General features: G+C 42.6%; 1 protein-coding gene across 3 annotated transcripts; it reads right to left on the reverse strand.

The window, feature by feature from the left end:
• BCL7B (BAF chromatin remodeling complex subunit BCL7B) lies at positions 1–25,627 on the reverse strand. Of its 3 annotated transcripts, none has more exons than XM_077480620.1 (6): positions 25,404–25,627; positions 21,824–21,908; positions 18,657–18,732; positions 15,012–15,095; positions 3,265–3,344; positions 1–1,175 (listed from the first exon to the last, which is right to left on the reverse strand). In XM_077480620.1, exons 1-6 carry the CDS (start codon positions 25,493–25,495, stop codon positions 1,086–1,088), a joined length of 507 nt encoding a protein of 168 aa, XP_077336746.1. In that variant the 5' UTR covers positions 25,496–25,627; the 3' UTR covers positions 1–1,085. The 3 variants fall into 3 exon arrangements, with proteins under 3 accessions (XP_077336746.1, XP_077336744.1, XP_077336745.1); XM_077480618.1 differs by having other exon boundaries at positions 14,943–15,095; positions 25,404–25,619; XM_077480619.1 differs by having other exon boundaries at positions 14,943–15,095; positions 21,833–21,908; positions 25,404–25,616.
• Positions 25,628–26,034: the final 407 nt, after the last annotated feature.

The following is a 26,034-nucleotide window of genomic DNA, read 5'->3' on the forward strand; positions in this document are numbered from 1 at the left end:
TTTCAAATAGCTTAATTTATTAAAAATATCTTTTGTTGTGCTGAAACACATTCATAAACTTCTAAATGTCATAGAACAGGTAGTACTATAACTCTTATGAAATAAGTTTAACACAATATATAGGATCTCTGTAGATTTAAGGAATGAAATAGTTTGATAATGCATGGACATTTTTTTTTTCTATTCTTAGTGGCAGGCAAGAGACACTGAGACTTCTTTATGATCAAATTTCCTCTTTCAAATGAAAGAATGTAACTGTTTATGATGGATAAAAGATGTACTTTAGCTCCAATTCTCTCATCTTCTGGAAGGTGTCTGACAAAGTGCAATTGTGTAAGTCTATTCTGTTTACTGGCCAGGTGATGATTAGGCCACACAGGGTAGGACACACAACTGTTAGACATAATTCTTCATAAACTCCATAAAGGAGGGCAATGAAGATAGATGAGAACATTGCATGGAAACAGCATACATAGTTGGCATCTGCAGATTTCAGGGGACCGATAAAACATTATTTTAAAAGTGCCTTTAAAAATGTGGCAATAAAGCAAAACTTTACCATTACACTTTGCAGTCTGGACTGCATCTCAGTCAGGTAGGTTCCAATTTCCTCCCTTTGAAAGCTATATGGTCAGTAATTGCACAACATCCAGCCTTTAATGAAACTTATCAGGACATCTGTTATCCTTCACAGCCCAGGATCTCATAACGCAGTGGAGGCTCCAGCTCTGAACTTGTGCCAAATAACAGCCATCCTGACATATTCCCTTTAAGTGCAAACATTGTCAGCTAAGGCTTTTAAAGACTTTGACAGCAAGACAATTTAAGCAGAACTAAACCCATTGGGTTCCCTGTTTTACAAAACGGTTATATTCAAGGCATGCCTCTAGTGATAACTGTAAAACTTGCCAGTGTGCGTATGTTTGCTCTCCGCCAAACTTTTAAGCCCTCAAATGGTTGGTGCAATAGCTGTTTACATGAGTAGCACCATGACAATTGCAAATGTAAATAGAGGCTAAGATGGCACCCTCCTCAAGGATAGGACATGAGGGTTTAGTTCTGCTTTGAGCATGCTGACACTGGCACTAGCTTTTTAAAGCTGTTGTTGGATGGGAAGGCACATCTGGGCATGCTCTCTTCAGTGGTGGTGCTCCAGACTCATCCAGATCTTCTAGCTAAGAGGAAAAAAATGAATTTTGCATTTAGGTATCATTCATCACTGCTAGATACATTGTAACCACATCCTTCTTATTAAGACATGCAATTGGCAGAATGCAACAAAATCTGTACTTTTAAACTTAAAATAGAAGTTCAGCCTGAAACTAACTACAGCAAAACCTTGGATTGCGAGCATAATTCGTTCCAGAAACATGCTTGTAATTCAAAGCACTTGTATATCAAAGTAAATTTCCCCATAAGAAATAATGGAAACTCAAATGATTTGTTCCACAACCATTTATTCGTAAGTCCTTCAGTTTAAAGTCCATATAAAAAGATTATAGCAATGTGATAGGTTGTGTAACCATAAAATGTCCATGCGCAAATGCCAGCCTCCACAAGGGGATTAGAAGCAAACTCTAGCAGGAGCTACAGAGTATAAATGAGAAGAGAGGCGTTTCTAAGTGTAGCAATATGGTTACATTTAATGAAGGTACAACATTTAGCAACTCACATGGTTAATGATTAAAAGAGGCACATCTAAGTATGCAGGCATCCGGGGTAAAGCTGTCCACATAGACCATCCCCCACACAGTCGACTCTCACCGTTGTCAGTCTGCAATCATGACCAGGAAGACTACCCTGCAGTAGAGCGATTGATCTGCTCGTGGAGCGCAGCATGGAAGGGATGACGTCGATGGCGTCGAGGAGGATGGTCTATGTGGACAGCTTTACCCTGGATGCCTGCATACTTAGATGTGCCTGTTTTAATCATCAACCATATGAGTTGCTAAATGTTGTACCTTCATTAAATGTAACCACATTGCTACACGTAGAGGCGCCTCTCTTCACTTTTGTGACGTGATGGTACACCTATATATCAAGTCAAAATGTATTTAAAAATTTAGCTCGTCTTGCAAAACACTCTCAAACCAAGTTACTCTCAAACCAAGGTTTTATTGTAACTCTAAATCTACTGGCAGCCACATTTTAAGACTAATCTATTTAACCCTATAAAGCAAAGATCGCTATACATATGTTTTCTGCAGCTGCTCCGGTCCAGTCTCCAGAGGCAGATGCTGTGTGCAAGAAACCGCCGACAATGGCTGGGAAATGCCTGGAAAGGGACGTTGCCCATAAAGTTACTATGGGGCATCCATTGTTGGCTGCCTCTCCTGCACACTCGTACACAGAGAAGCCACCACTCACAGCTTAGCGTGGCTGCAGAAAAGATATGTATAGAGATTTTTTTCTTCACAGGGTTAGATAGGTTAGTCTTAGAATGTGGACGTCAGTACATTTCGAGTTAGTCTTAGGCTGAACTTCTACTTTAAAAGTACAACTAAAGGCGAAACTTTTTTTTTGTTTTGGAAAGAGTTGAAAGGGGTTAGAACACCTGTTTTTTTTTTTTCTACCTGTGCTCCTGTTAAGTAAATTCATCCTCCCTATTAGTTCTGTTTACCATTATCTTTGAAAGTGAAAGTAAAAGTAAAATCTCAAATTTGGGTTGTCCCTAGAAAAGTAATAGAGGCGAAATCTTCCAATGGGGACATTAGTTTTGGTCCCCTGGGGGGGGGGGGGGGGGGGTCAAGGGATTCCCTTAATTTGCAGAGATCCCCTCTCACTTCCTGTTTGGCTATGGGTCAGGAATTTAAGGAAAATCTCCGCAATGGGACACAGATGCCAAAAAAAATAAAATAATTATGGGTTATAACCATCCCTTGCTGTATCCAAAATGGCAAAAAAGGTTTGGTCTATAATTCTACTTAAAGGTGGCCATGGAAGGACTGAAACACGACAGCAGAGACCAGCTTAATTTGATCAGTGTGCGGCCATCCCTGTTCTGTTGAATGAAGTTGGCAAACTATTGTTGCTGATCAGATGCAGCTGTTGATCAGTGTATTCTGATGGCACCGCGTTCTGCTGTCAGACTACAATGTCCTGGTGGGAGAATTTTCTCCATCCACCACAATTTAGTATGTTTTGAATACACTAAGAAATGATGTGATATTGGTATTAAGACTGACTCACATGAGTGGCTTTGTTAGGAAGTAAAGGTCTACTAGGATTGGACATGGTATTATAACATCTAGCATCAACATGTACCTGAGCGGAAGACAGAGCAGGTTCCTCCTTGGTCAGGGTAGGTGGTTCATCAGCTCCCTCAGAAACAGCAACAGAAGGCTCTGAAAAAGCATACACAAAGAATCAAATCCTGCATCAAATAGTATTCATGAACTGTCACTACCATCCACTCCCCCATATTACATATTCCACTACATTACTCCTATGCCGTCTACATAACAAGATTAAAAGATATAAATTTGAAGAAAGACTGTGCAGAAGTCTTCTTAACACAAGCTTGTAAAACGGATTGTTGCCAAGGAATAGCTTGAACCAACTTTCAGAAAAACGGCACAAGAAGAAGATTGTAGCACAGTGGAAATAACATTCCTATACTTCAATGGCAGGATGAATAAAGAATAATAGAGCCTGGCCAGAAAATGTAGTTATGATGCTGCTCATAAAACCAAGAGTCTACAGCAGCCTTTCTCAACCTTTTCAACACAGACGAACCCTGGAAATAATTCTCCGGTCTTGGGGAACCCCTGCTAAAAATGAAAAATCTACAATTCATCATACATTAGTGTGATGGTCAATGAGAAGAATGCTTCTTACACTTGTGGCTATCGGGAAGAATTACCCCCTTACAGATAACTAAAAGATCAATGGTGTCCTTGAAAAGTTACCCGAGAGGCAGAAATTGACAATTGCTCAGAGAACCTCTAGCAACCCATAGAGGAACCCAAGGGTTCCACAGAACCCAGGTTGAGAAACCCTGGTGTACAGTATGTATGTGGTCCTTTCAGTTCTACTACAGAGGAAGATTGGAATTCGGATTGGCAAATCCTCTCCTTCAGCAGGGATCATATAATAAAATGCTATGATCTATGGTTAAGCAAGTTTCAACGGACGGAGTATGGAACAGCATTTTCTGAAGAAAAGTCACGTATGCCACCCTTTCTATTGCTGGTTATTGCTCATTATTTATCCATGTCAGGCTATAAACTGAACCTATGACCAGTTAAAAAAATGGATACCCTGTGTTGAAGGCTTCTTCAGGTCATTGCAAACCATTTGTCCTCTGTTTAATGCCCCAGGATCAGTGAACAGCCTTGAATATTTTCCCTGAAAACAGTAACTAGCTGACTGATGGCTCTGGCTCACCCTCACCTTATTGTGAGGATACCCATGAAAGTAATGGACAGTGTGGAGTGGGAGATGGGGGGGGGGGGTTAGCACCACCTACCGGGTAAGATCTGCATTTGCAGCCCCTCCTCCTTCCCCCTGCTGCCTTCTGGGACACACACAGGTCCCAGAAAACAGTGGGACCATCCAGAAAGCGCAGCGTGACTCGTGCATGCGCAGTAGGAACCCGGCTATGAAGCCTGAAGGCTTCACTGCTGGTTTCCCTTACTAACAATGACGCCACCTGCACCTGAAGCCAATTGATGAATCGACTTGGGGTGCCGATATTGCGGGATCCCTGGACAGGTAAGTGTCCTTGTATGAAAATTCAGCAGCTACATTATTTGTAGCTGCTGACTTTTATTTTTTTTTTGCAGACCGGAGCTCCTCTTTAATCTTTGTTTATGGCAGACAAGCACACTGATGTTTAAGGATCCTGGAATGCTAGACCAAATAGTAGAATTGCTGTGCATGCTAAAAATGTCTGCAATGCCAGGCAAGAATCTGTTTCTGTTTTTTTTTTTTTTTGCCACGGTTCACTTTGAATTAATACTTGAGCATAGGCCCACCTTAAAGCAGAACTAAAGCCTCCTATCCTTTTCAGCCACGGAAGTGGTCATATTAGCCTCTGTTTGATTTTCAACTGCCATGATGCTGCACACATGATTAGTTATGACACCAGCCATTTGATGGCTTGACAGTTTTTTTTTTTTTTTGACAATTGGGATTTCTTTATTAAGACCTCTTTCACACTGTCAGTGTTTTTCAGGCACTACAGCACCTGTATAGCGCCTGAAAAAAAAGCCAGAGGGCTTTCACACTGGAGCGGTGCGCTGGCAAGCCGAATAGTGCCGCTTTACAGCCAACGCGGCTCGGTGTCAAAGCCGTCTAAAGGATAAAATAATAGAACATACAGAAGATGGTTTGGCAATTTGGTTGAGAGCATAACCAGTGTGAGTTAGATTCCCGAAATGTGGCGGAATGTAAACATTTTTGAAACTTAAAATGATGGGTTTAGTTCTGGAATGAAACCCATTGATTTACCATTTTAAAATCTATAGTTTTCAGCCAAGGAAGCTGCCATCCTAGTCTCAGTTTTATCTTCAACTGGCATGATGCTACACATGTGATCACTTATGACACCAGACATTTGATGGTTTGACAATTTGGTCAAGCAATGTGAAAGTTGCATTCCTAACAGTTTTTCTGAAGTCAACTACTATGACTATGAATATTTTTGTTCCTGCGTTTATTTACATTTTAATGTCTGAACTGCAGTGGAGTGGTCAACCTGTCAAAATCCTGTTGCAAGCAGATTAAGTATAGGTTCACACTAGTGCGATGCGGGAAACCCTGCAATTCCTGTGCGGGTTCCCGCATCACACCTGAATCTCAGGCAATTCCCACAGACATCTGCAAACTGCTGTGGGTGTCAATGTAAAGTTAATGACACCCCCAAATCGGTTTGGAGATCGCAGTGCGAACTGGTACAGGAATCGGATCGCATGGGTGTGAACACCCAAGCTATCCGATTCCAGTTTGGACCAAAAAAAGGGTCCTGCCCCATTTTGGTGTGAATATGATGCGATTTCAGCCATACAGTTTGAGTGGCTGAAATCGCATTGCACAGACATTGCATGTGACGTGCAAAGCAATGCGGTGCGAATCACATACAATGTCTGTGATTGCACCAGTGTGAACCCAGGCTTAAAGAGGGATTCCACCTAACAAAAAATTCTTAAAAGCCAGCAGCTATAAATACTACAGCTGCTGACTTTTAATAAATGGACACTCACCTGTCCCAGGGTCCAGTGATGTCGGCAGCCGAGGCCGATCGATCGCTCGGCTCTCGGCTGCTGCTGCTGCCATTCTCGGTGTGGGAATCAGGAAGTGAAGCATTGCGGCTTCACTTTCCGGTTCCCTACTGCGCATGCGCAAGTCGTGCAGCGCAATGGGAATGGTCCGCGCTGTCTCTGGGACCCGTGTGTGTCCCAGCAGACAGTGCGGTGGGACAGGAAACAGCATAGACTCCCGTGGGAGTCTATGCCCAGAAGTGGGTGCAAATACCTGTCTTAGACGGGTATCTGCACCCCCTTCCCCCCTGAAAGGTGTCAAACGTGACACCAGGGGGGGGGTAGGGTTCCAATGAGCGAAAGTTCCACTTTAGTTGTAAATGGTTTGTCTCATCCCTGTAACTGCTACATTTGCAGGAGAACTTGTTCTGTTGAAAAACTGTCTGGATCTCCAGATGAAAATAAAGGAAATAAAGCCTAAAAAAGAAAACTAACACAGCCATCACATCTTAGAATTAATGAACTGAAATATAATAAAAGTTTGCTTTTGGGTTTAATACCGTTTTCAACTTAAGTGCAACGCTATAGTAACACAAAAAAAAAAACACAACTATATAACCAATAGCGTTGTTCTTCAAGACACCATAACAGACATTAAAAATATCTTATGTGTAAGGGCGGTGATGTTACCAAAACTACTGGTTATCAGGTGCTTATGACCAGTGATGTTCCACACTGTGTGCGAAAGTTCTCGACTTAAGCTGGCTATAGCTGGACTGGCCAAATTTGAATCTATGTATGGCTGCCCATTTGGGATGTGAATGTTTGGAAAACTTTTGTCGATCAGTAGCTGCATTCTGACAGTGGTTAACCCACGCCATAAGAATACAATGTCCTGTGGGGGCGGGGGTAGAGGGCATTCCTCCATCTATCTACCGTAGTTGTAAAAATAAAATTGTAAAAAATTCATTTTTACTGTCCCCAACCATCTTATACCCATCCATATACCCAGTGAAGAGACTGGCCTCAGGTGATACACAGAGACAAAACAAATCCCCCTACATAAGTTGTACCTATTTGTCTGCAGTTTCTTTGCTTCTCTAAATCCACTGAAAGTCCAGATCTTTTTTAAGCTGTCTGAGCATTCAGGAAAAAGGGGGTGGACAGCTGAAGCTACACTCTGCAGTGCTCAGTGAGGAGAGCTCTGAGAGCTGATTGGAGGAAGAGACCTACCCCCTTTATACAGCAAACAGGAACAGAGCTGATTCTGTCAATCAGCTGAAGCTCCCATCCCTGTCACCTTTTTTCTCTTGGTGTCAAGAAAACTTGTCAGAAGTGACTCATGCTGATAGGAGAGGAACAAAGCCAAAAAAAGAGAAATGGAGAGGAGAGAAATGCCACTTAGTGCTCTTGATTGAGACAAGTATACACTATAGGTGTATATGCTTTGTCCATACTTCATGTCTGAGGTTTACAAACACTTTAAAGCAGAGTTCCGGCAGCATAAAAAAATAAAAGTCAGCAGCTGCAAATACTGCAGCTGCTGACTTTTAAAATAAGAACACTTACCTGTCCAGGGTGCCCGTAATGTTCTTACCCAAAGCCAACCTGTCCCTCGGCTCCGGGTGGAGGCGCTGGCATCTTCAATAAGGGAATTGGGAAGTGAAGCTTTGCAGCTTCACAAATTGTTTCCCTACTGCACATGCGCGAGTCATGTTGTGTGTTCCGATTGGTCCTTGCTGTCTTCTGGGACTTGTGTGTCTCCCAGAAGACAGCAGGGGGATGGAGGAGGGGCCGGACATGGTGTAGTTACGCTGCAGATTCTGTGGTGCTCTTTCGCCAGAAGTGGGAGCAAATACCTGCATTAGACAGGTGCCAAATGTAACACTGGCGTGGGGGGGGGTTACCGGATCAGCAGAAGTTGTGGGTGGAACTCCGCTTTAAGCTGAAAAAGGCAGCTGTTCTAGGATGTATACAACCAAAAATGATCCCCCTGTTACATTTTGCTAGGCAGTACCCCCGAGCTCAACATATCCAAGTGAATGAGGGCAACACTGCAACCACTAGCCAAATGCTAGGCTCGCAATTGTGGAGCAGTATTCCCATTCAAACAGCCAATTAAGCTGTCAAAAATCGAGTGATGCGTGTAAACAAGCCCTGGACCTTGAGTGCTCATTCACCCTATGATCACAGCACATGTTAAATACATAGAAAATGATTGTTTTCTATATGCACCAGTCACAGCATAAGGCCCTGTTCACACCTTCAGGCTGGATTCACACATGTCCGATGCGAACTGCAGCTCCGGCTTCCCTCCAAAGATAAAAATGATTCATTCAGCGGTTCCTCTCTGTTGTAGCTGCAGATCAGCTGACCAGGGAGAGGGGGAGGAGGTATAATGAGAAGGGGGGGTTGAGTATTCGTGTTCAGAACAGAACACATCTGCAAATCAAATGCCTTCCCACTGAAGATACTGTGCCTGCAATTCGCACCGCACTGCCTAGAAAATGCACACAAATTTTGTGCAATGCGGAGTGCGGATGCCACGCACATATGTAAACCATACCCATTGAAAACAACATGTTTTCAAATGTTCTGCGAACTGAATGTGATGTAAGCCACATCTAATTCGCAATAGCATGAACCCAGCCTTAGATTTTATTGTGTGTTGTCAAGCGAAACAGATGTGTCGTCAGAAGAAATGTTATTCAATGAGGCTGGTCAGATCTATGAGGTGTGGTACTGTTTAAAAAATGAGACATGACTATTTTTCTGTGTATTTTCATGTGCTGTAATGCCCAATAAAGTAAATGCATGTAAATGCGCTTCAGAAATTTTGGGGCCCCTTACACAGCATTAGGACCCCCCGAGCCTGACCACCAAGATTCCCCAGGGCTTGCCCACGGGGCATCCCACCGAATCCAAACACCAGCCCTTCCCCTCACACACCTGTATATATGTCAGCCCCCCTACACACACCTGTATATATGTCAGCTCCCCCACACACACACACCTGTATATATGTCAGCTCCCCCACACACCTGTATATATTTCAGCCCCCCCCCCCACACACACACACCTGTATATATGTCAGCCCCCCCCCTACACACACCTGTATATATGTCAGCCCCCCCCTACACACACCTGTATATATGTCAGCCCCCCCTACACACACCTGTATATATGTCAGCCCCCCCCCTACACACACCTGTATATATGTCAGCTCACACACACACACACACACACACCTGTATATATGTCAGCCCCCGACACACACCTGTATATATGTCAGTCCCCCCCACACACTTGTATATATGCCAGCCCCACACATACACAAATCTGTTAACACACCAGGCTCTGGCTCCTCCCTGTACACAAACAGCCCCCCTCCCTTTCCCTCACAGCCCCAACTTGTAAAGAAGGTCTTCCTACCTAGTCCCAGCCCGTTTTCAAAGCTGACATGTTGCTGAGAGTACAGATCACACGAGGGGTGCACATACACATAGTAGCCAGAGGTGGCAGTAAAGAGCTTGATGTCTGAGCTCAATGAGACGAGAACAGCAGAAGCTGTGAAATCGTTTCTGTACTGCACAGCACGGCTCCCCTTCGCCCCTCAAGGCCCCAGGCCCCCTACAGTTGTGACGGCTGTACCCCCCTGATGGCGGCCCTGCATATAGATGTGCGCTTGGCCTAACACTGGTGTGACATGCTGCATTTTTTGCAGCTCAATAAATGGCAAGGATCTGGACTGATTATAATATTTCTCCGGGATGGGTAGCTCAGAAGAGGGGAAACTTTCCATAAAGATAAAAAAAAAAAAAATCTCTTTATTAAAACCCCAAAAAGAACACACTAACATGTAAAAGCACACAAAATAAAAATGATTACAAAACAGGTAATTCCAGGCTTGTGGAGACGCTGCTGTAAACAGTCTCCAAGGCCTCACATCTCAGCTTCACCCAAACATGATGACGTTACCTTATCTCCAGTAGTTTTGGAAACATCCCTGGACTTCTAAATAAGATACATGTGTTGTATGAACTAAAAGATATAGTTCCAATTAAATATATGGACTTTATTCAATATACATGGTTTGTGTCTTATATATTGGTTGTGTTACTTTTAGCACTTTGTACAATGTCCTGTATAGATTTCTATAGCAGCTTTAATGCTGTATCCATTATAGTGTCTCTGTGCACCATGAATTAAAGAACATGTTTTCATGAACACATTCTTTGAGGTTTTCGTTGTTATAGTTGCAGTTTTTTTGTGTGAATTTGATGCTGATTCTGACTGAACCAGTTTCAAATGGGAAAACAGTGGCAGAAGGGTTGCCATGTGGTATTAATATTTTGAGATAATAAAGCTGGCTTTCCACTCCAGAACCCATTTTCCACCTTAAACCACTGAGGAAAAAAAAAAAAAAAAGTTAAAACATACCTTTCCCTTAGCTTTTGTACTGCAGAAGTGGACATCACAATCCTTCCAAAGAGATCCCAGGGAATGACAACTACTCTGAATCCCATGTTACTACAGCACAGTACAGGAGGGTCTTCTTAGCATTCCCAGCATCTCAGAAGGATGGTGAAGTTACCCTCACCTTAGCACCATGGGCATAAGGGAGGCACAGTCAATTTATAAATTTTTTTCACCAACGGGTGTTTCTTTTATTTTCAGCTTTTTGATATGTGGGGGGAGGAAGTCCCTCATTAAAAGTATTGTGACAGGAGTCACTTTGGGTGGGGGGCCCGTAGAACCCAGAAACCCTTGTTCCAGCTCCCCATGCACCTCCTATGTCTAAGTTACCCTGTGTCTATTGGGGGCACAGAGTGACCAAGAAAATGATGGACATTAAGAATGTGGTTTGGATTACCTTAAACGGAACAGTAATATTTTTCAACAATATCCCTCAAGAAATATATGATACATTAATTCCACTCTATCAGAAGGATTGAACATTGTAAAAGTTTTGTAGACTGTTGCTAGGACGTCTGCAATCCCTGATTAGCTTGGATGTGGATTTCATGGTCTGCAGTGTAAGAGACAGACCGTCTTCTAATTCTGAGAGCTCTTGCTATTATGTGAAGGTGTCATGTGTTTAGAATTACAATAATGTGTGTTTGGTCTTCTCAGCTAAAAGACGGCAAGGCTGACCAGAAAGGTCAAACCTCTGAGCCACCTAGGCTGGGTAAATGACTAGTTAATTACCTCATGTTAATTTATGTTTCTGGTTAATTGGTAGGGTAATATGATCAGGAGGGGGGGAGAACCTCCTTCTGAATTGTACATAAGCCTGTATTCTTGTTCTAATAAAGATTCCATGTTCAATCTGTGCTAGCCTCGTCCGGTTCTTAGTTACAATATATGGGCTGTAATATCCAATATCTGAAGGTCCAGATTGGAGGAACTGGTGTACTGACAGGAGCACTTAAGTGTCGTGCGACAGGGAATCTGTGACAAGTATAACTAAAGGCAATTTTTTTTTCTAGTTTTGGATTGTAGTGGAGAGGGGTTAGTACACCTGTCAGGTTTTTATTGCCATCACCCTCTCAACTTCTCCTGCTGTCCATTATCACCAATATTGAAATGCCACATTTGTGGGTGCCAGAACAGGAATAAATGGGAAATCTACCAATAGGGACACTAGTTCTGGTAATACTGGTGACTACCACAGATTTCCCTCACTGTTGTGGCTATGGGACAGGAAGTGAAGAAAATCTCCTGGCACAAAAAAAAAACAACAGGAAAAAAAAAAAAAGTTATACTCTAAAGTAAAGCTAAACCCATTAATTTAACAGTTTTGCAAAACAATTACATTCAGAGCATGATAACTGTTACATTTACTAGTGTGCTTATTTTGGTGTTCAACCCAAATGTCAAACCATCAAATGACTGGTGCCATAGCTGATCACATGTGCAGCACCATGGCAACTACAGATCAAAACGAGGCTAGAATTTAAATAAGCAAGGTCTGCTTAAAAGCTCAGCTTCTGCCTTTTTTGTTGTTTGTTTTGGATAGCCCAGGGGTAGATTAAAGCCTCTGTCAGGTTTTTATTTCATTGACATCTGTGCATGAAGTCGTGGCTTTGAAAGCTGCATTCGGTATGAACTGGAACCTTGAAGTTGATTGGTTACTATCCCCAGCTGCACATGATTCTGTGTGCACCAGCTTTAGTAAATATCTCCCATTGTTAGGAAAATGAGGAAGGTCTTTAAAGGATAAGTTCACTTTTTAGAAAAATAATGGGAAAAAAAAAAAATAAGGTAAAAAGGGTTAGATGTATACTTATAAAACAGATTTGTTAATTGAAACCAGCTTCCTGTACCTTTTTGCATCCAATAGCTGCAAACATAAAATGGCAGCCTGCACAGCAAAATTAAATCAGTATGAAGAATATCTAAATTCTGATTAAGATTTTGCAACTTTAGAGTATATAGTTGTAAATGTTAACGGGGAACCAAACCCATCGATTTACAGGCTTCCCAAAACCAGAGTACGTATGTCATCTTGTAACTGAACTGACAAGCCATCAAATAGCTGGTGTCGTAACTGATTACATGTGTAGCACTATGGCAAATACAAATCAAGCAGAGGCTAAGATGGCAGCTTCCTTGACTGTAAAGGATAAGAGGGTTTTGTTTTGCTTTAACCGTTTTCATGTGATGTAGTGTTGTTTCACTTTTCATTTTGGATGTATCAGTGAATCAGAACTTAAGGCTGGTTTGTGCTGCATGCAAGACCACTTCTGGATTATAAACAAGATTACTAATAGATTGCCAAACTGCTATACAAAATTGATTAAAAAATTGGTCCATATATAGTATAAAACATGACATTTGTCTGTGCATAACAAGTAACAGATAATACAGTTAGAGTAAACCCCTTTTGTGAAGGTAAAATGTTTGAATTACATTGGCAGAGAAGACACACGTACCATAATGTGCAAGATCATACTTGTGCTATTCTGTTTGCAAACCTTAGAGCGCCCATAGATTACATGCCAGATTACCAAAAGTATTGGGACACCTGCCTTTACACGTGCATGAACTTTAATGGCATCCCGATCTTCGTCCGTAGGGTTCAATGTTGAGTTGGCCCACCCTCTACACCTATAACAGCTTCAACTCTTCTGGGAAGGCTGTCCACAAGGTTTAGGAGTGTGTCTATCGGAATGTTTGACCATTCTTCCAGAAGCACATTTGTGAGGTCAAGCACTGATGTGGAAGAGAAGGCCTGGCTAGCAGTCTCTGCTCTAATTCATCCCAAAGGTGTTCTATTGGGTTGAGGTCATGACTCTGTAGGCCAGTCAAGTTCCTCTACCCCAAACTTGCTCATCCATGTCTTTATAGACCTTGATTTGTGCACTGGTCCAAATCATTTGTTGGAGGGGGGGATTATAATGTGTGGTTGTTTTTCAGGGGTTGAGCCTGGCCCCCTTCGTTCCAGTAAAGGGAACTCTTAAGGTATCAGCATACCAAGACATTTTGGACAATTTCATGCTCCCAACTTTGTGGGAACAGTTTGGGGATGGCCCCTTCCTGTTCCAACACGACTGGGCACCATAGCACATAGCAAGATCCATAAAGACATGGATGAGCAAGTTTGGGGTGGAGGAACTTCACTGGTCTGCACAGAGTCCTGACCTCAACCCAATCAAATTCATTCCAAAGGTTTTCTATCGGGCTGAGGTCAGGACTATGTGCAGACCAGTGAAGTTCCTCCACCCCAAACTCGCTCATCCACGTCTTTATGGATCTTGCTTTGTGCACTGGTGCCCAATCATGTTGGAACAGGAAGGGGCCATCCCCAAACTGTTCCCACAAAGTTGGGAGCATGAAATTGTCCAAAATGTCTTGGTATGCTGACGCCTTAAGAGTTCCCTTTACTGGAACTAAGGGGCCAAGCCCAACCCCTGAAAAACAACCCCACATTATAATCCCCTCGCCATCAAATTATTTGGACCAGTGCACAAAGCAAGGTCTATAAAGACATGGATGAGCGAGTTTGGGGTAGAGGAACTTCACTGGTCTGCACAGAGTCCTGAACTGAACCCAATAGAACACCTTTGGGATGAAATAGAGCAGAGACTGCGAGCCAGGTCTTCTCATCCACATCAGTGCTTCTGGAAGAATGGTCAAACATTTCCATAGACACACTCTTAACCTTGTGAACATCCTTTCCAGAAGAGTTGAAGCTCAACATTGAACCCTACAGACTAAAAACAGGGATGCCATTAAAGTTCATGTGCAAGTAAAGGCAGCTGTCCCAATACGTTTGACAATATAGTGTATCAATGAATAGGCAAAACTGGTATTTACAGAGCTAAACCCCCACCAACTTAGCTAGGCTTGAGTCTTTTCATAGACTAGTCAGGCACAGAGCACTGGACTGTGGAATGCAAGAGGCAGAGTGCTTATTCTCCCCATAACATGAAGTAGGGACTCCGTGAAGGAGCTCCAAAAGCAGATTCTAAGTGGATCAGTAGGTTATAGCACCTTACAAATATGACCAACTTTACAAAGTTCCCATATTTATTACAACTACAGAATCAACTTAATATGTGATTTTGCAGTTATCAAATATACCAATCAGTTTTTCTGTGCTAATATATACACATTTGGTTCACTAATGTGTGTTTGACAGCTACCCAACCCTCTGACACATAGACAGTACAGTAGTGTGATCCAGGTGCCGCCCCTCGTCGCCTCTTCACACAACGTCTCAGGATCACATATTCTTACCAGCCAAGCTCTCCTGTCCCAGGGTTGGGGGCTGAGAGTCAGATGTGTGCACTGGACTGGGAGACTCACTATGTGGGGGGCTTGGGCTGGAGTTGCTGCTTTCTACCTTTGGCTGGTATACATCAGAAAAGGAACTTTGGTTACTGGTCTCATCTGTTAAAAAAAGAAAAAAGAAAAACACACTTCATTAATAAAAAAGGAAATCATATAGTATATTCACTGCTTACAGAAGAATATAAAATACATCAAGAGTACAACAACTTCTAGTTAAGAGGGTTGGTTGCACTGATTGATGGAAGCAAGGGTGTGCGGCAAAACTCCATCTCTGAATCAGAGGCAGCCATTGTTTACCAAGTACTCCAAGGTTCAGGGTCTCCTATTGCACACAACAGCCAGCTTTCTCAACTGAGGTCCCAGGGGTCTGTCCCTGGCTACCACTGCAGAGTCATATCTCATCAACGCTTTCAGTGTTCCCCCAGTAGCTACCATTTTGGCAGATTCATATTCACGACAGTACATTTGTTTCAGTGCCGCCTGCTGAAGCAGTAAATTGAATTGTCTGATGATACTTTTAGCGTTGTGGTGCTGATGGCACTATGGAGAGAATCAGCTCTAGTCTCTCAGGAAAGTATGACAAGCTGGGGCATAGCAGACTTGCAGCAGTATTACCAATGAACACCAATGCAGATTTAATCTTGCCACTGAACAGCCGTGTAAGTTTGAAGTGGATCTTCAGTAATTTTTTCATCTTTCCATCTTCTGCCCTTGTTCTTTTAACTTTGGATAGCAAAATATTTTTTTTCTGCCAGTAAATATCTAATACAGCTCACTTCCCGTTTTGTGTCTGGTAAAATGCTTGACATCATGCACAGCTCTCTCTCTCTCTCTCTCTCTAACTCTGGTGAGAGTTTGCCAAAAAGGGAGGGGGGTGAGTCAAAAGAGGGCCAATGAGAGCTGCCGAGCTGGAGCCTTGCCTCTGTGTGTCTGTGTAAATCCAGGCAGTAGCTTCAGATACCCACAGTTAAAATGGATGCAACCAGACTCCGTGGAGGGAAGATTTCTCCATCATATTCGGCAAGTACAGAATTACAGTATAAATAAATATATGCAAAGTGGTTGGAAGGAAGCTTCAGAATGCAACAATGGTTTTATTACAAATTATGTGAAAAGACTGCAGTTCCTCTTTAACATACCAAGTGAACACCAAAAGCAAGTGTAATACTGTACCTCAACACCAATTTAATTTGTATTGCATTCATTTTGCACAAGAAAACGTTATCGCCTACCCCCATGACTGCCCTCCTCGTGATACTCCCTGGGTCTATAACGTCGCAGAAACAGAATCTCCTCCCTTTTTTTTTTTTTTTTTTTTTATGTCTCAGCAAGACAGCTCATTCCATCTTTTTGGAAGACAACCACCACTCCTCCCTGGTCACAATGGGTCTTGAGTATGAACGATACTATGAGAATGGAGGAGAGGAGATGTTGGCTTTAGACAACGACACCTTTGATAAGTACAAGGTGTTGTGGTCCAATTGGCTCCACTTCAGATACCCTCATGACTATGCTCTTAACCCCGACAGGGTCACCCTAATACATAGCCTAACCATAGGGAGGGTTGAGGTGTCTATCCATTGGTTTCTCACCCTCTGTCCATTATCTACCTCTCTACAAGTGTATCCCCAGCAGCTCTCCCCTCTATGATCCTTTTTTCCCCCCCTTCTTTACGTCCCTCTCTCTATCTACACCCTTCCCCCTTTTATCTGAATTGGTCGCCCCTTTTTATTTTCTAATTATTCTTCCATATAATTTTATTATGAACAAGGCTCTCCAGACAGAACTACTCCTCGCAACAGACAACAGTTGTCAACCCTTACAATGCATTGTTTGTTAGTGGGGAGTCAAGGTATGGGCCATCAGGCTGACTCATTGCCTATGTTTACTAGTGGTTGTCACCAAGTTGTAACTATTATGTTGTTCCTTGTGATAGCTGTGAAATTGACAAACACTTTCAACCCTAATTTTGCACAAGAAAACACCAATGCAAGTTTATTTTTGAAAATGAATATCAATACAGATTTTGCTTTTCCACTGAACACCAATGCAGATTTATTCTTGGCACTAAACAAACAGTTGTCAGTGCATGCCTTTTCTTACCGTTATTTTGCTTAATCCCCTAGTTCAGTGGTCTCCAAACTGTGGCCCGGGGGACAAATGTGACCCTTTGCTTGCTTTTATAGGGCCCTGTGGGCCACATTTCCTCCAAATAACACCTATAATGGGCACCATTCCCCCCACTGACACCATCAATGGAGCATTATTCTTCAAGAGTGTGGCACTATTCTTCCCACTCATTCCAGTGATAGGGCATTGTTTACTCCCACTGACAATGGGGCATTTTCTACTATCAAACCTCGCAGTCCGGCCCCCCTAAAGCTTGGAAGATAGTAAACTGGCCCTTTGTTTAGAAAGTTTGGAGACCCCCTGCCCTAGTTGAACTGAGAATTGAGTATTCGTTCATCTAAAAACCAAAAAAAGTCTACATTTCCCACAATTTCCGACCTTGAATTATTATTTTATGTATAACTTACTGATCACACTAATGTTCTATGAGCTGTAGACCAAAAATTATTTTTAGGACTTCCTTGAGATCTGAAACAATAAAAAAAAAAAAAAAAAAGTGTTCCTCTAGGAGACAGATAGAAAGGTAGGCCCCTATGTTTATCCTTTATAAAAAAGATATGCAAACAAATGCATCTTCCTTGCAAACCCTGGCATAAGTGATCTACTGTATGTACAGTTTCCAAAGCATCCAAATAATGTTATTATATATTTATTTTTTTTGTTCTGACTATAATAAAAAAAGACAATATGTACAAAACCACAAGATCTTTTTTCATAAGCAGACATCCCAACCTGCAAAAACTCATATTAGGAAGGAGGAGCTTCTCGTCCGCAGATCACCCACCCCCCCCCCCCCCAAATATTTAGTCCCTCAGGAGCGATCTGGTCACTGTGACCTAATCCTGAGAGTGGACGCACCCCTCACTGCAGTCAATGACAAAGGCATGCACGTCACTTATGACTCCAGTCTATATTAGTTTCACCCCAAAAGCTTAGAATGTATTAAAGTCTTGGGATCTACATAGCAGCCATGTAATTAGCATTAGAGGTCAGGAACGGCAGCCACCCTACCCCTTATATATTTCAGTAAAGTTTTTTTTTTTTAAATGAAATGCAACAACCTTGTCAACTTTAACTGACTCTATACCCATTTAGGATATATCTTCCTTCTAGATTACTGTTTACACTATATGATCCCTAAAACACTAGGCTAAACACAAATTTATTATAAAATCCTCTTTTAGAGTGTGTGTTATCTGTGCCCAGTACAGACAATTTATAGGTTCACTTTAATGTAAAACTGAGAAAAATCTTTGCAATTTAAACAGAGCTTTCCAATTGGCCATGGGGGGCACCCAATACATTAATGAACCAATGAAGAAATTCATGAATCAAGGCCAGGGCTCAGAATAAACTGCCATTGCTCACCATAGCATACGTTCTTGCCTCCAAGGAAGCTTGCCAGCTTATGTTTTGACAGCAGTCATACAAACATTATGACTAGTCAGATGTGAAGTAATATATAGTACAATTACTGACGAAATGAAAGAATCTTTGTGGCTTTTGAGTAAGAGAGAAAATGAACCTTACCCTGAAATTCCAGCAGGAGAGAGTTGTTGGAGGTGGATGAGCTGCCCCGAGGTGTGCTTACTTTCACCTTCTCTTTCTGCAAAAGAGAAATGTTTAAATCGATCTGTGAATAAGAAAGGCAAACTATAAAAGAGGCGCAGCGAGAACTTTGTAGCACATACATTTGTGTTATGATTGTATTGTTCAGAATGTTCTATACAGTACATGTAGCCACACAGATTGTTTTGCATTTCATGGATGTTCTTGAATGGAAACCTGTCTTGGGAAAACATGGAGATGTCCTCTCCTTCTCAATATGCCAGGTGTCTGGTTGTCATGCTGAGCTTCTTTCTTTAATGCTCACTGACCCAGAACAATTATGAAAATATAAAGGACCTCTGACTTTTCTCAAGGGCTTTCTAAGCTAGCATAGCTGTTCCATGAATTATACTGAAATCAGAGGATCAGCAAAAAAAGTCAGGCAACAAATATTTTTCAGAAGGAGGTTAGAAATGGCAGTCCAATATATTTCTCATTTGCCGGACCCTCAAACCCAATCCCCTTTGCTGCCCGATTGGTTGCAGATTTGCTATCAGACTGTACAATGCAGGACCAGCAGCCCTACACTGTACATGAGGATGCCGAGAGCCCACCTACAACCCAGTAAAATCAAACAAGTGAACAGATAGATTGTTGTCCTTTTTGTGTTTTTGTTTTAAAATAGGTATTAGGGAAGTTATATCCCATGTGCTGTTTGCCTTACCTTGTAATAATGGGCTAATTTGTTGTGGCTGCAGTTTGTAGTGTCATGACTGATTGATTTCCCTATGTCCATTGTTTGCTACAACTAGCTTGTCCCTAAATTGCCAAAGAGACAATACAACTTCTTGTTCCAGATCACAGTATCCAGTGCATGCATTGCCATCCGCTCTGTGTTACATCACAAATATGGGATGCTAATGTAATACAAAACCATCTTCCAGCTTCATAGTAAGCTCTCTGTGTCTGTGAAGGCTCTGCCTGCTTGTGACTGTCAGATCCAATTCACTCCCACCTGCGCCAGCACTAGACTTGAGAGACCCAGGGATTGTGAGACATGTAGTTTCATCACAGGAAGTTTTAGTTTGCAAATAACAGACAGAGATCCTGCATGAACATGTGCAGTGCAATACCGTATGCCTCGTGTTTGAACACAAACAGAAATTGCTGACACCAGAATGTGACAATTTACTGAACTACAAAAAAAGAAAAAATAATAAATATATTATATATATATATATATATATATATATATATATATATATATATATATATATATACATACATACACACACACACACACACATACATACATACATACATACACACACACACACACACACACACACACACACACACACATACAGTGCCTTTGCGAAAGTATTCGGCCCCCTTGAACTTTTCAACCTTTTGCCACATTTCAGGCTTCAAACATAAAGATATAAAATTTTAATTTTTTGTGAAGAATCACCAACAAGTGGGACACAATTGTGAAGTGGAACGAAATCTATTGGATTTTTGAAACTTTTTTAACTAATAAAAAAATGAAAAGTGGGGCGTGCAAATTTTTTTAGCCCCCTTGCGTTAATACTTTGTAGAGCCACCTTTTGCTGCGATTACAGCTGCAAGTCGCTTGGGGTATGTCTCTATAAGTTTTGCACATCGAGAGACTGAAATTCTTGCCCATTCTTCCTTGCAAAATATCTCAAGCTCAGTGAGGTTGGATGGAGAGCATTTGTGAACAGCAGTTTTCAGCTCTTACCACAGATTCTCGATTGGATTCAGGTCTGGACTTTGACTTGGCCATTTTTAACACCTGGATACGTTTATTTGTGAACCATTCCTTTGTAGATTTTGCTGTATGTTTGGGATCATTGTCTTGTTGGAAGATAAATCTCCGTCCCAGTTTCAGGTCTTTTGCAGACTCCAACAGGTTTTCATCCAGAATGGTCCTGTATTTGGCTGCATCCATCTTCCCCTCAATTTTAACCATCTTCCCTGTCCCTGCTGAAGAAAAGCAGGCCCAAACCATGATGCTGCCACCACCATGTTTGACAGTGGGGATGGTGTGTTAAAGGGTGATGAGCTGTGTTGCTTTTACGCCAAACATATCGTTTTGCATTGTGGGCAAAAAGTTTGATTTTGGTTTCATCTGACCAGAGCACCTTCTTCCACATGTTTGGTGTGTCTCCCAGGTGGCTTGTGGCAAACTTTAGACAAGACTTTTTATGGATATCTTTGAGAAATGGCTTTCTTCTTGCCACTCTTCCATAAAGGCCAGATTTGTGCAGTGTACGACTGATTGTTGTCCTATGGACAGACTCTCCCACCTCAGCTGTAGTTCTCTGCAGTTCATCCAGAGTGATCATGGGCCTCTTGGCTGCATCTCTGATCAGTCTTCTCCTTGTCTGAGCTGAATGTTTAGAGGGACGGCCAGGTCTTGGTAGATTTGCAGTGGTCTGATACTCCTTCCATTCCAAAATGATTGCTTGCACAGTGCTCCTTGGGATGTTTAAAGCTTGGGAAATCTTTTTGTATCCAAATCTGGCTTTAAACTTCTCCACAACAGTATTACGGACCTGCCTGGTGTGTTCCTTGGTGTTCATGATGCTCTCTGCGCTTTCAACAGAACCCTGAGACTATCACAGAGCAGGTGCATTTATACAGAGACTTGATTACACACAGGTGGATTCTATTTATCACCATCAGTCATTTAGGACAACATTGGATCATTCAGAGATCCTCGCTGAACTTCTGGAGTGAGTTTGCTGCACTGAAAGTAAAGGGGCTGAATAATTTTGCAAGCACCACTTTTCAGTTTTTTGTTTGCTAAAAAAAGTTTAAAATTATCCAATAGATTTCGTTCCACTTCACAATTGTGTCCCACTTGTTGGCGATTCTTCACAAAAAAATTAAATTTTATATCTTTATGTTTGAAGCCTGAAATGTGGCAAAAAGGTTGAAGAGTTCAAGGGGGCCGAATACTTTCGCAAGGCACTAAAATATATATATATATATATATATATATATATATACATACATACATATACATATACACACAAATGACACCATGGAATGATATGATCAATGCACAGCTTATGCAAGTGAAAAACACAAGGTGCAGGTAGGAAGGTTCATAATGCCTTTACCGTACGTACATCTCTTCCATCAATAACAGGAACCCACTTAAAAATCCGCAGGGAGGTGTCCCCAACTGTTACCCATTTCTTCTCCCTGCAGGAAAAGCAAACAGTATACTGATATCGATATACAAAGCTTAAACTAGAATTTTTCATGTTTCTTGTTCACCTCCTTTAACACATTTGTTATTCAGTTGCAGTGAATTAACATTCAAGTCTTCAGAACGAAGTCCACTAAAAACACGGGGTCATTTTCACATCTTTTGGAAAGATGATGGAGCACAAACTACCTGTATTACATATACTGCAGTGCATTGGGTGATATACCAAGCTGGTTTTCTTGCTGTACAGCAGTTTTCACATATAGACCACGTTCTACCCAAGCCACACTGCTCCAAAAAGAGAAGGGTGGTAGCAGCAGTGGGATGTAATTTGGGGGGGCAACATGTAAAAGTACACACAAGAAAATCTGTGGCTTTACTTTTGTAGGGTGCTCAGAAGGATATGACCACTGAGGGTTTCCTACATACCTGTAGATCAGAAGGGCCTGCCTGTAGGGAAATGCCATCCATAAAACATTTATATTTACCCCGTGTGTATATTTACCCCGTGTGTATATTTACAATCAAAATCTTCACATTATTGTCTAGGGAAAACAATTCTCACTTTGCGATGGAAGGAACCTGACCCTCCCACTATCCCAACATGACAAAGGCCACTTTCACACTGAGGCGCTTTACAGGTGCTACAGCGCTAAAAATAGCGCCTGTATAGCGCCTCTCCTGTGTCTCCAGTGTGAAAGCCCGAGTGCTATCATACTGGAGTGGTGCGCTTGCAGGACGGTCAAAAAAGTCCTGCAAGCCGCATAAAGGAGCGGTGTATTCACCACTCCTAAAGCGCCCCTTCCCATTGAAAACAATGGGGCAAAGCCGCAAACCCGCCGGCAAAGTGCTGCTGCAGCTGTGATTTGCGGGCGGTTTTAACCCTTTTCCAGCCGCTAGCGGGGGTTAAAACCTCCCTGCTAGTGGCCAAATAGCGCTGCCAAAACGATGGTAAAGCGGTGCTAAATATAGCTCTGCTTTACTGCCAACGCCCACAATGCCCCAGTCTGAAAGTAGCCTTAGAAAGGTTGAGGATATCAACAAAAATTGAGGACTTGGTGCCAACTACGCGAAACAAACATGAACATTATAAGAAAACGTGGCTCCACTGGAATACGTTTATAGATTCAGATGAAGGCAGGTCTCCCCACAACAGCCTTAAAAATCCCACCCTGGCTACCGAGTTTGCTCCTTCACTGCCCCCCCCCCCCATTTTTCCCCCAGTCTCTATCTGTATCCTTCCTCCCCCCTTTGCTTTCTTCTTCTTTCTACCTGTCATATAAAAAAAAAAAAAAAAAAAAAGCCCAGGTACCCAACCTCGTGTTCATTTTAGTAGTCTAAAGCCCCATACACACTATCAGATTTTCTGCTGATTTTTTCCTTCAGATTTACCAAAACCATGTAGTACAAGGGCCTGCATGATTGCATACAAATTGAAACTCCTAAAGGTTTGACCTCATATTATATGGTTTTGGTAAATCTGAAGACAAAAATCAGCAGAAAATCTGATAGTGTGTATGGGGCTTTACGCCTCATGTACACTGCTGCTGGTAAAGAGATCTTTAGGAGCAGTTGGGCATTTTTTTCAGCTGCTCCTGAACTCTCCTCTGTGTTATCTTATCAGTACATGTACACAGGGTCGTTTATAGTCATTTTTAGGCAGTGGAGTTTAGAAGAATATTTTGGAAAGCAAAGACGGATGTGCAGAGGCATTTGAAACTCCAAATGCCTGTAACAGCTTGTAAACGGGTGTTAACATTTAGCCGTGTTTCGTTTGCAGGCGTTGTTAACCACTTGCCGAGTGCCGCTTGTAGGTTTAAGTCCACAGAATGGCACAGCTGGGCAAATGGGCGTACAGGTACGTCCCTTTCATTTTTGGACAACTTTGTGCAACTGTGTGTATGCTAGACAAGTTTGGGTCAAAATCCGTCTGAAAAAAATCTGACGGATTTTGACGTCGTCAAGTCCGACCGTGTGTATAGGGCATTCCAAAAACAGGTTCCCCTTTGGATGACCCCTCCACTAATATTCCTGTAATCCTTCACACCATATCCGTTGTACAGATCAATGCAAGAACACGTTGACTATAAATGTTCTTTATGTGTCCTGTTCTCAGTAGAACACTGTTTATGTGCATTGTAGTATGGTGCAAAACAAAAAGGAGCAAATCTAAATTTTCACGCTGATTGCGCTACGGCTCACAGACGTGAAAGAAGTGCCATTTTGTGACACTTCATTAAAAGTTAAGAAAGTAATAAACAATGTGATGCATTGTAACCATTGCCAGAACTACCACTGCGCCCAGTGGTAGTCCTAGGTGCAGGAATTTTGAGCAAAAATTTGAGCATGTGGGGGCCCCCCAACTCACATTTTACCACTGCGCCCAGAGCAGGAGGGGCATCTGCCCTAGGCACAGTGGTAAAATGTGAGTTGGGGGGCCCCCACAGTTGGGGGGTTTGCTGACACACAATGCTCATACATTTCGAGGTGGGCACTATTTGGCATCTTCGCCCCTTGACACTAGATGACCTTGTCCCAGCACTGATTGGGACGACACATCATACTTGGGGTTTTGATGTGCAAGCTGATGTGGATGAGCCCTAAAAGTTTAGAATTCTAAACTGGTGACAACTAAGGATGAGCTCCGGTGTGCTGGCACAGCCCACGTGCCAGGAAGCCGGCACTGCTCTGTGCTAATCACAAGCAGTGAGACATTTCCCGATCTCTGCAGCTGCACAAAACAATGTCTCACTGCTTGTGATTAGCGCAGAGATGCGCTGACTTCCTGGTGGGCTCTACACGTGGGCTGTGCGAACACGCCTGAGCTCATCCTTAGTGACAACACAAAGGAAATCCATCTTATGGGAACATAGCAATAAAAAAAATAAAATACTGGATCTAGAGTTCCCCTTTAAAAACGGTATTCCTGGTGGTCTCTGCCCTTTGGAATGATGGCTGGACTATTGATCTGAGAAATATTTGTACATCTAATAAATCACAACGTTCTCCTTGGAACATGTTGGCTCCATACAGGCCCCACACATATTCAATCATTATGATGGTGACGTAGCACACACAAGTCATTACGTCACCAGTAAACATCCCAGCAGAATGAGCCAACTTTCCCTTCCAACTGCATCTCTCGCCCATCCCCATGGCAACCAACACTAGACCCCCTTCCACAGGCTTAGCGATCTCTCAAGGATCTCCTCGTCCAATCACTGAGCCCCTCCTGCCGCTGAGCTCCACCAATCCCATCACTACCCCTAGACACGCCCTTGTCCTATTGAAATGAGACACTGACAGCTCAGCCCTGTAACAGAGGCGCCTGACAGGCTGTTAGCCACGTCACTCAGCAGCTCCGCCAATCAGCACCTCCCTCTTAGTAAGTTATTTGCCGGCTCCTGGAGCCCCAATTTACATGAGCGACTCTTCCCCTCCTGGAGTCTAGTGGAGGGCACTTCCCCTGAGTCCCGAATAACGCTCACCATCTGCGGACCTTCTCGATGGCCGCCATCACTTTTTTGATGTCATCTTTGGCCCGGCTGCGGGTCTCTGCCCTAACTGAGCGGCCTGACATTTTCTTCTCGGCACCGCTGCTTGACGCCTGGATAGGCGTGGCTTTAGAGCACTCCGCCAGTGACGTCGCAGGACGAGACGCACGCCTCTGGAGATAGGACTGGGCGGGAAGTCTTACAAAGTTATCTGTTCTTCCTCCTGAGTGCAACTGTGCCCGAGCATGCGCAGTACATGGCATTCTAGTCAGCCAAATAGTTCTGTGAGAAGGCAGGACTGATATCAATTAAAGGAGATGGGAACTAAATTTACTAAATTCTTATATAATCTTTTACCATGTTAATGTCATTTTATTAATTTTACATTTACAGCTTTTTCTAGAAGTGTATGTCACCCTGAATGTTTTCGTATGTGTTCACGTGTGCCATTTATAAACAGAGTCTCTGTCATTTTCATGTATTTCTTCCATCTGAAGTACTTGGTTTATCCTGTCAGTCACATTTCTTCCTTGTTCAGAAGCTCCTCTGTATTAGAATGGTCAGTTTTATCTGTTGGCTGGCCATTCAGAGGTACAGGACACTGTGCAGACACACTACATGCCTG

Source organism: Lithobates pipiens, unplaced genomic scaffold (genome assembly GCF_037356315.1).
Source record: "Lithobates pipiens isolate NorthernLeopardFrog02 unplaced genomic scaffold, aLitPip1_a1.2 Scaffold_16, whole genome shotgun sequence".
NCBI lineage: Eukaryota > Metazoa > Chordata > Amphibia > Anura > Ranidae > Lithobates > Lithobates pipiens.

Bases quoted from the DNA above. Each gene is read 5' to 3' on its own strand.
- BCL7B (XM_077480618.1), bottom strand. From the start codon at position 25,495: ATGTCAGGCCGCTCAGTTAGGGCAGAGACCCGCAGCCGGGCCAAAGAT. The intron at 18,733-21,823 runs GTAAAGGCATTA...TCTCTTTTGCAG, and splicing joins ATGGAAGAGATGTACGTACG to AAAGAGAAGGTGAAAGTAAG. The intron at 3,345-14,942 runs GTAAGAATATGT...ATGCTTTTTCAG, and splicing joins GGGACAGGAGAGCTTGGCTG to AGCCTTCTGTTGCTGTTTCT.